The sequence below is a fragment of the Budorcas taxicolor genome, chromosome 16 (assembly GCF_023091745.1).
Source record: "Budorcas taxicolor isolate Tak-1 chromosome 16, Takin1.1, whole genome shotgun sequence".
Classification (NCBI taxonomy): Eukaryota; Metazoa; Chordata; class Mammalia; order Artiodactyla; family Bovidae; genus Budorcas; species Budorcas taxicolor.
This window is the reverse complement of record NC_068925.1, coordinates 34,553,052-34,567,681: the sequence shown is the minus strand read 5'-3', so window position 1 is coordinate 34,567,681 and position 14,630 is coordinate 34,553,052. Positions and strand designations below refer to the sequence as shown.

The following is a 14,630-nucleotide window of genomic DNA, read 5'->3' as shown; positions in this document are numbered from 1 at the left end:
TACCATTGAAATATTAATATATTTCCTTAACAAAGTCCTTTTTATGTAAAATCTGGATTGTGGCTTTATTTTTTTTTTCAACAAATGTGAGTTTGGGTTTTGTTGTTGTTTTTACTTTTTCTGAGCTTGTGATTGACTTTATTGCTGTAGTAAAGTGGCATGATAGAGGCTGACTCTGAAAAAAGAGGGAGCATATTTTTAAAATGGCTTCCTTAGAGGAGTTCGAGTTGAGTCACAGCGAATCCATCTTTGGCTCTTTAGCTGTGAGGTTAGTGAAGCTTCAGCTTCCTGGAGGGAAGGCAGGACTTCCCCATGGGTCTTACTCCTTTTATCAATTGTGCTTCTGCAGGAAGGAAGGTCTTCCCTGGTGGTTCATTCACTCACGAGTCTGCCTGCAGTTCAGGAGACCCACATTCAATCCCTGGGTCGGGAAGATCCCCTGGAGAAGGAAATAGCAACCCACTCCTGTATTCTTGACTGGAGAATTCCACAGACAGAGGAGCCAGGTGGGCTACAGTCCTTGGGGTCACAAAGAGTCGGACATGACTGAGTCAGTAACACTTTCACTTTCCTGCAGGAAAACCCTGGGCAGCTGGTTTTGTGCTGATGAAAGGCTCACTCCTGGGACTTGATTGATCTGGTCTGGGTGGGGCCTGGGCTCCTGCATAACTGCTGCAGGGATCCAAGGCCCACAGTTTGCAGAACACGGCCAGCTGAGCCTCATCTAGGTTCTTCTGGGGCTCCTTTGGAGGAGGGTCTAGGCAGGAACCAATCCCATTTCTGGCTGTGAGTGGTGTGGCCAGCCCATGGCTGGCTGTTTCTGCTGTGAAAACAGGCTTTGGCTCAGCCCAGAGCCCTGGATCAGGTAGCCACTCTTTTCAGGAGCCCAAAACTACACACCAAACCCATCTATTAGCCCGAATATTATCTCATTGATCAATTCACAGAGCAAGGACCTCATGGAGGGTGACCACTCCTGGAACCTTCTTGACTTTAAGCCTTGATGGTATCATCTCTTTATCACATGTTTCTGTTTCATTTGTTCTAAGCAAACATGAAGCCAATGGGCTACTACCTCAGTAACTCTTAGTCTGTGGCTCTCTCTACACCCAAGACTTGATTGGAAGGGGAAAGTCACCTACACCTGGTGGTTTACAGAGATTCCCTGCAAATGAGGAGGTTTTTTGCTTGTCTGAGTTAAATCTCAAAGCATTAGATTGTTTGCTTCTCAAGGGAAAGGCTGTTCTCAACATCTCTGTATCTTCAATGGTGCCCACTTCAGTGCTGGAGAGCAGAGTCACCACTCAGATCAGCTGCTGGATGAGCCTGGGCATAGTGCCCCCCTTTCCCAGGCTCCCCACCCACTGAAGCCAGCTGGCCTGGCTTCTCTGCTTCCTGAATGTGCTTGCTTCTCCCAGCCTCCCCATGCTGAGGATGCTGTAGAGGAAAACTTCGGTTTGGTCTGACGCCAATGGGGTAGTTTTGAGACTGTGTTCTCAGGAAAAATTGCTCCACATAAGAGCATGGTCGGTGGCAGTAGGGGCAGACTGGGCTTCCCAAAGTTGCAATGCCATGGGAACTTATTTTTCTCTCCTCCCATATTAGAGGGAGAGTAATGGATGCAAGGGAGGTGGGCATTTTAATTTATATAGTACAGATGCAAGAAAGTGCTCATACATGGATGGACAGGACCAGACTGTAGCCCAGGCTCTGGGCTAGGGAGACCCTGAATCTGGTCCTAAAGTAAAAGTGAAAGTGTTAGTCGCTCAGTCGTGTCTTACCCTTTTCGACCCCACAGACTATAGCCTGCCAGGCTCCTCTGTCCATGGAATTCTCCAGGCAAGAATATTGGAGTGGGTTGCCATGCCTTGCTCCAGGGGATCTTCCCGACCCAGGGATCAAACCCACATCTCTTACATCTCCTGCATTGGCAGGTGGGTTCTTTACCACTAACGCCACCTGGAAAGCCCCTTTAAAGTATTTTGTGTGTTCCTTGCTCAGTCGTATCTGGCTCTTTGTGACCCTATAGACTGCAGCCTGCCAGGCTGCTCTGTCCATGGGATTCTCCAGGCGAGAATACTGGAATGGGTTGTCATTCCCTTCTCCAAAGGATCTTCATGACCCAGGGATCAAACCCGGGTCTCCTCCATTGCAGGCAGATTCTTTACCATCCGAGCCATCAGGGGAACCTGGTACTAGGCAGCTACAAACACAGGAAGGAGTAACTAAGCCTTGTCCTTGGTCCTTGCTCTCTCCAGAAGCAGCCGTGGGCAGGGGGTGGGGCATAGGCTTGTGGGCATGGCCAGAGCTGGCTCCTACCAGGAGAGCATGTGCAGTGCCTGCTAGGTGCCTGCCCCAGTATCTTCAGTTCAGACCTCTCATCCTTGCAATGTGGAATTCGGAGGAGGGGCACGGAGAGTTCTTAGGAGAGTGCAGGGGTGTGGCCTGGGTTGCAGTAAGTATGCCTGGTGGGGCAGCTTGAACAACCACCCGGAGCTCGAGAAGGGGGTGGGTCAGGCAGTAGGTGCCACCTGGGAAGTGGGGAGGGTTGCAGGCGGCAGAGGAATCTGAGGCCAGTGTGAGTCAAGGGCTAGACCACTGTTAGGTTGCCCAGGGTGCAGTTTTAGGTTTACCTGTCTCCAGATACTGAATCACTTTTAGCAAACAAGTCTACCCATTGCTCCCTGAGTCCTAAATGTCTGTCCTCACAGATATTCAGTTGTGCTCAAAACACCGCACCCCCCAAAACGCAGCCATCAGAGAGCTTGAACTGAGGGTGGGTTGAGCCCAGTGTCTGCAGAACAGTCTTGGAATTTCTTGACTCACTGTGGGATATGTAGCCTGGAGTTTTCTTGTGAAAATAGAACTTAATTTCACTGCTGGTGCTTAATTTCACTGCTGCATGGTCCATGAGGACCATGAGGAAGGGCATATGACCTACCCAACTTCTTCACAGACCAGTTCTCGGTAGTTGTTCAAGTCTAAATTTAATCCAAGGCCTGCATTTCCACGGGTGAGTGTGCTACTGGTTGTAGGAAGCCGTCTTTGGACAAATGTGGATAATAGTTTGAGTGAATTAGCAAGTCTGGAGGGGAGAGTCCATCAGCAGAATGACAAATATAGGATCTTTAAAGACATCTGGTCAGCGATGCCGGAGCTCGTGATTGACTGAGTGATTAATAATGGAAAACCCTTAGTTCAGTGTGTCCACCTTCCCTCGCCCACATCCCCAGCCGGAGCCGGCCGTCTGCTCCAGCCTGCCAGAGACGTTTCCCACTGAACAATGGAGGCACTCAGGCCCCCTCATCTTTGAACTCTGTGAGTTTAAGGTTTGAGTTTTTCTTCAGTTTTATCTGTGTGCTCCCTAAATAACAACTCACTGAAAAGACTCGCAATTCCCTTCCACATTTGATAAAATTCCATTCCCCTGCAGGAGGGCGTCCAGGTGCCTCTGACCTCCAGCTTCTAGTTCACTGTCAGGAGCTTCCCTCCCACACCCAGAGCAGGGGAATACAGGGAGCCAGTGGACATCTTTGTCCCTAGTTCTCAGAACCCGTCTCTTAATTCTGTGCTGGATTTTTCTCCAGGCTGAAGCAGCTAGACAAGCACAGCCAGGCCACGGCCCAGCAGCTGGTGCAGCTCCTCAACAAGCAGAACCAGCTTCTGCTGGAGAGACAGAGCCTATCGGAAGAGGTGGGACATCTGAGATCCCAGGTACCGTGCATGGCACCTCACCCACCGGAGAACACACTGGGGTGCACATGGTCTTTTCCTTATCTTTTTTTAAAATTTTTATTTTTAATGGGAGGATAATTGTTTTACAATATTGCTTTGGTTTCTGCCATAATTCAGCATGAATTAACCATAAGTATACATATGTATACTGGGCTTCCCTGGTGGCTCAGATGGTAAAAAAAAAAAAATCTGTCTGCAATGTAAGAGACCTGGGTTCAATCCCTGGGTTGGGAAGCTCCCCTGGAGAAGAGAATGGCTACCCACTCCAGTATTCTTGCCTGGAGAACTCCATGGACGGAGGAGCCTGGCAGGCTACAGTCCATGGGGTCGCAAAAGAGCTGGACACGATTGAGTGACTAACACTAACTAACTACACGTATGTCCCTTCCCTCTTGAACCTCCCACCTCCCACCCTTTCCCACACCTCTAGGTTGTTACAGAACCTCGGTTTGAGTTCCCCAAGTCACCCAGCTAATTTCCACTGGCCATCTCTTTTACATATGGTAGTGGTGGAGGAAAGGCATGCTCCCAATTAGGGGAGTCCTTGTGAACAGAATGTAGGAGTCTTGTTTTAAAACAACTGATTGGTAATTGAGCTAATGTCTGGAGTGCTTGCAGAGGGTGTGGAAATGTTACATAGATAACACACATTAACTCCCTCTATCCTTGAACACGCCTGCAAGATTGATTATTGTCTCTGTCTTACAGATAGGGAAACTGAGACTCAAACAAACGCATACAGCTAGCAAGTAGGGACACTGAAAACGGAGCTGAAGTCTGACTCCATGATCCAGACTTTCCCTGTTCAGGTTAGGTCTGTGGCCAGCGGCAGGGGCAATGGAGTTGGAGGATGGAATGAAACCATCTTTTCCCACATTGCTTCTCTTCCTGTCTAAGAGGCTGGGCTTTTTACCCCATTGAGTAGTCGTCAGTTAGGATGAGGAGGTGGTCCACGGGCTGGCCGAGGCCTCAGCCTCTAATCAGGAGTGCGCCGGGGTGCTCCACAAGTGCCTGTGGGATGCCATGCAGCAAGTGCTCGGAATGATTAATGGGGAAAATGCATCTGGAAGTGAAAATGATGAGAAGTCATCTCATTCTATTTCCAAAATGACCATGAGCCCAAATACCCTTTCTGGGTATTACCTTACCCTTACCATACCCTTTCTGGGCAGGGTATTGAGGAGCCACTGTCCTCTGAGTGATTTTTCCCACTCAGCTCACCAGACCCCACCTGCAAAGTCCTCAGTGGTTCCACAGAGTGAGTGAGCACCTCCAAGAACCAGTCACTGAGCTCAGGCCCTGGGCTGGAGACACACCTGCACTGTCTGCTCCCAAGAGGCTGTTCTACCCGCCCTACAGTCACACGGTCATCCAGGAACATGGGTCCCAGGGCCTCTCCCCACACACACCAGACAGCATCTCTGGGAGCAGGGCCCAGGAATCTGCATCGTAACAAGCTGTTTGGAGAATTCTGGAAGACAGTAGGGATTGAGAGCCTCTGAAAGTGGTGGGAGGCAGAAAGAACAGAGAACGAGTCCAGAGTGCATCCCTGTCACTAGGGCCTGGACAAGTTGAAGTCTCTTCTAAGCCTCAGTGTCCACCTCTGCATACCAGCCTAACTCAAAGGGACACTGGAAAGCCAACGAGGGCGGCTGTGAGGTGCGTGGCAGGCTCTCTGGTGGATTGCAGGCGAAGAAATGTCAGGGGTTTTCTTTTCCTCTCTCTTTCTCAAACTGGAGAAGGTCCCGGGAGAAGCACAGGTCGGACAGAGATCCTGTGGGGCAGCGGCCATGGAATGATATGCACTCCTGTCACCCTGCTCCTCCGACGTGTCCAGATACCTCATCCTGCACTTGTGTGGCCCGACCACGACCAGAACTCAGCTTTCTGGGCAGGTCCTCGTGGTGGGGTCGGGGAGTGCTGGGTGGCCCTCAAAGGAGGGGGGCCTGGGTGGTGCCAGCCACAGGTTGGGGCCATCGGGCCTCCAGGCAGCTGGAGAAACTCAGGGCATGAGTGGAGCTCCTGGCCTCTGAGAGCCGAGAAGGACTTCAGAATGTCAGCTGTGGAGAGTCTTGCACACAAGCTCCAAGCATGTGGCAGCCTCCTCTCCACTCTGGGCCAGATCGTTATTCTCTGGGGTTTGCCTTTTTAACTCCCCATCTGCCTACCTTACGGTCCACTTAGAACTTAACACGGATCATTGATACTTAGAAATCTCATCCAGGGCTTTAAAAAAGCCCAATAATTGCCAAATGGATTGTGAACTTTTTGTAAAATGCATTTTAAAAAAAGAAAAAAAGATAAATTCTTCAAAATTCTTCAGAAAAATCAGCAAAGCTTTTTTTTCTCCCTTTGCCTGAAGCAACAGAAATGATTTGACATCCTATGCTATCTGATACTGGCCCATCTGGCTCGTCTGTAAAGGGATCTTTCAGATTCAGATATTACATTTGGAGTTATTTTAATGTGGGCATGACAAAGGAAATTTGGTCAAGAAAATCCTGGCTTTCAGTAGCAAGTCCTAGTGTTCAAAGACGAAGCAGAAGCCCAGGCAGGCTTCTACTCTCTAAATCAAAGCCTACCCTTTGTACCCGAGTGTGGTGTTTGGACCTATTTTTGCCCCAAAATGAACTTGAACTGTTGTATTTAGCTTCCAATGAGGCCTTGGGGATGCTGTTTGTCCACAGCAGGTATTCAGAGGGTGCCTGCTGCCTCCTGAGGGTTCTGGAGTGACCAGACACACCACGTCCACACCCACCTTTCTCCCAGAGAGAGTCCTCTGGTTTATCTCTGGTTCCAGGGTGGTTTAGCTAAAGGCTTCCATTTTCCCAGCCTGGATGAATTAAGCACGATAACTTAATTTTGCACGTCAGCCTCTAAAAATCTCTATCCATTGAATTCTCACAAGAGAATGGATATTTTCTGGCCTGGGCAGCTGCTCTAAAGCTGAGTCACATCCCTCCAATTTGCTCCTAGGCCTCGGTCCTGTGCCGAAGCAGATGACAAGTTCGGGTTGGCCTGTGGCCTCCGACAGGAAACATCTAGCCTGTTCAGAAGGCTTTATTATTCTGAACTGTTTCTGCTGAACTTCTGAAAGATGCACAACAACATGCCTGGCCGATGGTCACAGTCCTAACTGCGGCTGTGACGGTTTCTGGCCGTGAGAGCTCCTGTCTCCTCTGAAGTGCTGCTGGCCTGTGGTGGCCGGTCCAGCGAGAGCTAGGCCAGCCCTGGGTCCTACCCAGTGGACGTGGCTCAGTCTGCTGACCGCCAAGTTCAAGGCTGCTTTTCTGACTTGTTCTCAGTTTAGGACTGATGAAAAACAAGGGCTTTATGAATCTCCTGCTTCCCTCTTGGAGAAAAAACTTCTGGAAAAGTAGCTTTTAAAACATCATGAAATGCTATGTTAGTTCTTCGGGAGAAATAAGAGACGTGAAAGCACTAACCCAGCTTTACACTGCAAACACGATTCTCCTCTGTTCTTTTCAGGGACCAGTAGAGGACTGGCTCTGTGGTAGTGCCTGTGGTCGGTGGGGGTTGTGGGGGTGTCTAGTATGTGGAACTTGGGTCCCAGAGGAGTTTTGGTAAGGGCTGACAGCTGGGAGCCGGGTCAGAGGTCTGTGACCCAGGGCCTGGGGCTCTAACATCTGGCCAGGAAGGGTGGCTCCAGCTGGTAAGGAAATTAGAGTCTTTTCTTGGGGAGAATGGCATCTGAGAGATGGGAGAGGATGGAAATTATCTGTCCACTTAGAGGATGTCATTTATACCAAGATTATTTTATTTGTCTATTTCTGTGGTGGTGGATATGGTTTCAGCTGATTTGCATTCTCTGATAGCTCTGTCCCAACAGACTGCTTGACTCCATCCTCAGTGTTCAGTCTGGGAGGGATGTCTTTGTAGTCCCTTTAGATGCGTCACTTACACAGTTTAGAAAACAGCATCTGAAGCTGACTGATGGGTGATTAATCAGTTGGCCCTATGACTTTTGAGCATTTTTGGCAGTGAATTTACTTTCTAATTTGATTTAAACTTGTGTATGGATCCAGCAGACATATGTGATTATATTCAAAATCATGGACATTATCTCGCTACACCAAAGGATTCATAAAGAGAGCTGAAAACAAGCACAAGAAACAAAGACAACAGATGACAAAGGAAGGAAAGGCCCGTTTGTGACCTGAAGGAAAGGGAGGGGGGAGCCTTCAGAAATGTGAGCTCCAGGGAGCTCGGCTCAGCTCCCTCGAGTGCCTGCAAACCAAGCTGTAGGGTCACCCGGCAGAGACTTGGAGGTGTCCACAGAGTCTGTGGTGGGCCTTCCTTGAGCCCGGGGGGGCTTCACCCAGTTAAGTCGGCACTTTCATGAAGCTAGCTACCTGCAGGACAGATGGTGCTTGATAGAACAGCAAATACACTGAATAAAATAAATTAAAAAGCCTCCTCCTGAACCAAGATTTTTTTGGAAAGAATTCTAAATAGATGAAAACAAACAATTTGATTTCAACCAAATTGTTGTTTTTTTGTTTTTATCCTGATTTTCACCCGAATTGTCAGTCTCAAAAATAAACACTGATACATTCCCAGAAAATATTTTTCAAATAAAAACTGACTCTGTTAAAGTTTGCCCTGATTCTTTCAAAACTGTGTACAAGACACTGTCAACCGAAGTGACTTGCATATTTTTTTAAATAAACTTGAACATATGCAGCTAAAATGTCATTAACTCCCTGCTGCCTGAGTGTTGTAAAAGAATGACGTAAGACCCCCTGGTGCCACATTTCTAACATAGGGGTCTTGTGACCCTCAGGGAAGCTTCTTCAAGCAACTCAAATAGCATAGTTTAACTTTTTCTTTTTTTCAACTGAAGGCCCTGTGTGTAATTAATATTGAAAAGTGCATACAGCTTATTGAAGCCAAACTTGCTCTTCTGCTAACAGTTCACTTTGTCCAAGAGTGAATAATTTCAGAATAAGACTTATGGAAGAAAAATACATTGAATTTAACATTGCTTCAGATACATTTGCTCCACTTATTGCTTCCCGAGTCAGACATTACATTTTGCAATATAAATTCACAATCAAGATTTTAAAGGGAGCTAAATATTTTAATCCAATTAGACAAGTGAACAAAACACTGAATATTACATGTAGTGTAGATAAGTGGTTCTTGCCTTTAAAAGACTGTAATTCCGTCACATTACAACCCCAAATGTCAATGTTGTCTTTATTTTTAACGCTTTCAAACATGAGGCAGCCAGAGGCTCCACTCTCTGCTGTTGGTGACACTGTCTGTCCTTTGGGAAATTCTTAAAAATCTATTTACCATGGAAACACGGTTCGTACAAAACACAGACCCCTGCCCATGTGCAGGGGAAGTTTCTCGTGACTCATGGGATTCAAGAAAGCTGGAAGATGACAAAGTCGGGATCCCGTGGACTGTGGCAGGATCCGTCGCACGTGTTCGAGTGTGCTCTGGGGAAGAGACGGCGAGCAGATGCTAGCCGTTGGCCAGTGGGTCCTCCCACCTGACCACTCCTGTGTGCGCATGGGGTCCCCTGCCTCCCCCTCCTGTCTCAAGTCCCAAGTCCACATCGAGGTGCTGTTTTCCAGGAAGCTAAGGAATCACTGTCTTCACCTTCTTTCTGCAAGAAAGTCTGTCCTGCCTCTACTGGTGCCATCTTCTAGCGTCTCTAGTTCTTTTCCTATGTTGGAGCCCACAGGCAGCAAACCCAGGACCCAGAGTTCAGGGAAAATGGAGCTTGAACTCTGACTGCCACAGAGCTTTCATTGTCTGGGGCCCAGCCGGGCAGCCATGGGGGAAGAATGAAATGAGGGTCTGCGGCGACCTTGCTGTGAACTCCTGCCCATCTGGCAGCTGCGCCAGCCGGAGGGGAAGGCAGTTCAGCCAGAGCTTCGGTGACTTGTGCAGGGCAGAGGCAGGCCCCTCTTAACCTGGAGTCTGCAACCGTGAGCCCTGTGTTGGCAGAGAACTGCCTTCTAACAGGTCAGTGGTCACGTCTGAGCTGCGTTTCCACAGTTCCACCGAAGGACCGGGGAGGACAAGTTAATGACCATCCATAGGTCACGTGGCTTATATAGTCCAGGTTGCCTGATATATTTGACTGCTGCTTAATCCCACAAACACCAAACTTGGTGGCTCTTTCATTAAGTTGGTTGGAATAGCATTAAAAAGAGCCTGGACTTTGAGGTCAAACTGCCTGCGTTCAAATCTCAGTTCTGGACCACTTCAGTTAAGTTTTTAGCTTCCACATCAGTCCATCAGTCAATTTCTGGTTAAAAAAAAAAAAATCAGTAATAGAACCAGCTTCCTTTAAAAAGGGAGCTCTCTGCATTACCAGAGCCCAGAAGAGAGCACCTACCGGGGTGGCACTGAGGTCACTGTATGCTTGAAGATGCCACTTAGAGAAATCATTTAACATCTTTCTGCACGGGTGGAAAAATCAGGCCCAGAGAGGTGGAGTGAGTAGAGCCGGGAAATGAATGGGCAGGAGAACAAACTTCCGGAGACTGGTGTTCATTCCCTGGGCCTTGGGCTGCATGCAAGAGGGAGATGGGGGTCTTCCCTCCCAGGCAGCGGCCTGGAGCTCAACCCCAGCTGAGCAGCTACAGAGCTGTGGCCTGGCTCCCAAAGTGGGGGCAGCATGAGGCAGGTACTGGAGGCTTCCCTGGAGCTCTGTCAACTGAGGTCGAGCTCTGAAATACCCAACATGGAGGCTGGGGGAGGGGTTCTGTCCTCTTGAGTTAAAAATAGATGCTTTTCCGCCCAGAGGCTTGAGGAACAGGTTCTTTTTTTTTTTTTTTTTTTAATCCTGGTCAAACAGAGACAGAAGATGTACACATGAGCAAAGGAGGGAGCCAGAAGGGGAGATATTCCACTTGGAGGGGCTGCTAAGAGGCCACATGGAGACGCATAGAGAAGAGACAGATGGAAACACGGGGCAGGCCGAGCTCTGAGCATCCCTGTGAGGCCTCACTGGTGCTGCAGCATCCCTGAGCCACAGGCTTGGGAGAAAAACAGAGAAGGCTGGGTTGGACCCCAGGTGTGGATGTTGATTGGGAAACAGTTCAGATCACCCAGAGAGACTCATTTTTTAAACTCTGATTTAAGTTAAACTTCAGTAAAAAATTAGACACACAAGTCAGGGTTTGTGGAGAGAAGGCTCAATTAGTGTTTAAAAAGAAAAATGAGTCAGTGATACTGGGCTTGCGGTTGGGGGGCATTTATGTCATCTGTGGACAACCCTTCAGAGGAGCAGCTGCCAGGGGGCTGTCAGTCCTCTGCCCTCTAGGGGGCAGCCATCAACAACTGCAGGTGTGGCCGCAGCACCCCGGGGCCACGGCAAGGGGCCCTGGCGACAAGTCTGAAGGCACAGTGATGGGAAGATGGTGGCTGAGGGCCCCAGCCACAGTTCACGCTGGCTGTGTCCCACTGGAACACACAGCCAGACCATGACCACTGTGGTGTGGACGATGAGCCCCCTTTCTGGAACTAGGCACGGCTGACGTCCTAAGTGATGGCAGACGAGTGGCTGTTGGTAGTGCAGTGTTAGCTGCTCAGTCGTATCCAACTCTGTGACCCCACGGACTGTAGGGCTCTTCCGTCCACAGGAATTCTCCAGGCAAGAATACTGGAGTGGGTTGCCATTTCCTTCTCCAGGGTATCTTCCCAACCCAGGGATCAAACCTGGGTCTCTTGCATTGCAGGCAGATTCTTTACCACCTGAGCCAAGCAGGGAGGAGCCAGATGTTGGCAGTAACTAAAGCTTCTCTCTCTCTGGACATGGTCACGGTTAGGGGGAAGAACCAAGAAACATTCTTTACTAAAGATCCAGCCATCCAGCCATCTGAGGGTGACACCAAGAGCTGGTTAGCAGGAGGACAATGACATTACAGGGTAAATTATTCATTCAGTCACATTTGCCGAGTGCTCGTGATGCATCAGGCAGTGAACAGGAAGTTCTGTGATATGAAAGTGGGGAGGAATACAGGGCTTTGCAAAACCAAATGAAAGAGAAAACCTTTGATTGCTCCCAGGAATCTCAGGTTGACCCCTGCAGGAGCACTAGCAGGAATGGGCCGGGTGACGGGTCAGTTCCTGGCGGGAACTGAAGAAGACTCATGTGAGAAACACCTGTTTCCTGGAACCTGGGTTTAAAAAAATTCTGCAGCATGGTTGCCTTCTACTTAAGGTCTTTACTGTCCTGTGTTGTTAACATTATAGGTGTTGTGTTTTCTACCTCGTTTGAAATTTTTTTGTTTGAAATGTGTCTGTTGTGGTTTATACTTATCCTTGTAGTCAACAATGTCCTTGAATCTCTAAAGTTAGAAAGTAAGCCACCCTCTCCAGAGCACATGGTGGGCAGGCAGTCTGCCTAGCTAGGGGACAGGTGAGCCATTCAAGCCCATCATTCACTGATCATTTCCGTCAGGACCAGAAGGCCAGTTGGCTCATGGAGATCATGTGTTTGATGCAAACGGGCACTCTTTCTGCAGTGGCAGGGCTTTGGGGCTCCCTGGCCTCCCTGTGGCACTCCAGGAGCCCTGTGTGCACCACAGAAGAGGGCCCATCCACTTCCCCAGCCCCCAGAGCGCCACATACAGACCCCACATACTTCCTCACCATGCCTGGGGCCTCCCGCTATGTGTGGTTGGGGGTGCACACCTGACGCTCTAATCACCGTGTCAAAACTTAAGAAACTTGAGCATTAGACCTGCTCATTAAAAAATCATGAGTGTCCCACACTGGGAAATCTACTTGACAAGTGAACATTTTCTCATTTATTTTTTAAAAAGGCAACTGATTATTTTTCGTATTTTTCTTGTGCAAACTAATCTTGGTTTCACTTACTGTCCTATCTTGGAAATCCTCCACAAGTAATAGTGGCTTAAGCTGGGTAGGCAGGAGCCCTGTCCAGTGCAGGCCATCTTTGTTGGGGAGTGTAGAGCCCACTTGCTTCTCTTGGAGATGACTCTCACGCAGCCACACAGAGACCAGATGGGCCCAGATCCCTGCATTACCTTCCCATTTGTCTCTTGAAGTGAAAACTGGGATTCGGTAGTTATCATCTTAGCCCTCTATCTAGTCCCCGTCATCCTGGTGACTTCACGCTCCTAGGGGGCAAGTCATCTTCCCACACAAGGCATACATGTCTTGTGTGATGTTAATTATCTCCAGTGGTTTCTGACATGGTTTAAACTAATCTGAACAGCCACATCAGCCAGGACAGGCAGCAGTATTCAGTACTTCACTAACCTGAGACTCCCTCAACCCAACCCTCATGAGCTAGTTTTGAAACATTTATTCCTGTTTAAAACCAAGAGACCACATCTACCAAGTTCCTTCTTCCAGCATGTGGGAGGTGGTTTCCATATGAAAATGCCTTTATATGTGATAAAACACACTGCATTTAAACATTTGGAGGTGTTAGCTTGTATCATTTCACCAGGAATTTCTTCGGGACACTTAGTCTACACCCTGGGATTTTTTTGGTCTAGTTTTCCTCTAATTCTGAGCAGTTTTCAGTAAACAGTTCCTGGCACAAATCCGTGTCTCCTTTCTCCTGTTCACAGGGGAAGAGATGGATCTTTGCCTATTTCCTGTCTTCAGACACACAATTGTCTGGAATATAGCTTGTTTTCAAATTTAGAACATTAAAATAAGGGTCCGCTTTACACACCTATAGACTTTTCATACGACTGGTTACATACAACTGTATTTTTTTGCAAAAGGATTTTCTCCAAGAACTTGGAAAGAGGTCACTAAATCAGCAAGAAGACAAATCACATTGAAGAACATGATCTATTTAAACTTACTTTTTATTATCATTTTTTTCCAGTTACCCAGCATGCCACAATCTGATTGCTGACCTGGATGAAACAGAGTGAAATAAATGATTTACAAAGAGATATTTACATTCATCTGATTTGTACGTAATATGCCACAATGCACCGCGACCTTCCCAGTGGACCCCACCTCAGACTGTGGTGGGCTGCGTCGTCGTCGCCACATTCGTTGCCAAGTGGTCCCTGCAGGATGGACGGGCTGGAGCTGAAGTCTGACACTAGATGAGGAGACCTCCCGGTGTATGTTTTCAGAAAAGGCTTGAAGTTACTATGTTTTTATATCTGCTCATTTGTATGCTCTGTTACACATACGAATTTCAATAAATGAATTTTTTGAAGACTTGAATTGAAATGTTTCCTTTATATGGAAAAAACACACCAAAAAAAGGCACATATTTTTAACTAGGCTAAAGGGTATTAAGGACCAAACCTTTTTCCTACCATTCATGTTTCTTTCCCTCTTGGTGATCTATACATATTATCCTTCAGCTTTATTTCCTTTTAATCAACATCTCATAAGACTCCACTATTTATCATCGTGCTCATTTGTGCACAATTAGAAGACACCAGGAAGCACTAAGCATTATCCTCTCCACTCTGTTAACAACAAAAACAGACAAAAAGCATCTTTGGCTTGGTGGTGTCATGTTTTTCCTTCAATATGAGTAACTGAGAGGAGCCTAAAAACGTACTCAGTGAAATTACAAAATTTACTTAAGTTCTATCAAACATCTGTACACAGATCATTATTTTAGTTTAAAATAGTATTTCTACTATACACAATTAAGCCCTCGAATGCTTCAAAGTAATAAAAATGGGCACTGAAAGTGTTATGTTGTCCTTGAGGATGACAAGGCTGCAGTCGGGACAAGTCCCTAACCTCGGGCCGTTCTCCCTGGCACAGATCTATCATCACCGTCATCACATCACCATCATGGCCTCTCAGATGGATGTGGACTAGGCTCCGGAGGCGGTGGGATGATACACCCGCAAAGACCATCCGAGTCTCTTGAGCATGGACAAGGTTCAAGCCTG

General features: G+C 47.8%; 1 protein-coding gene across 1 annotated transcript in view; it reads left to right on the top strand.

The window, feature by feature from the left end:
- The window catches only part of SDCCAG8 (SHH signaling and ciliogenesis regulator SDCCAG8), a 239,901-nt gene extending 226,093 nt beyond the window's left edge, over positions 1–13,808 (top strand). The window contains exons 17-18 of the mRNA XM_052653987.1: positions 3,588–3,714; positions 13,589–13,808. Coding sequence (XP_052509947.1) covers positions 3,588–3,714; positions 13,589–13,618 — 157 coding nt within the window. The 3' untranslated portion in view covers positions 13,619–13,808. The remainder of the gene's footprint in view (positions 1–3,587; positions 3,715–13,588) is intronic.
- The last annotated feature ends 822 nt before the right edge of the window (positions 13,809–14,630 follow it).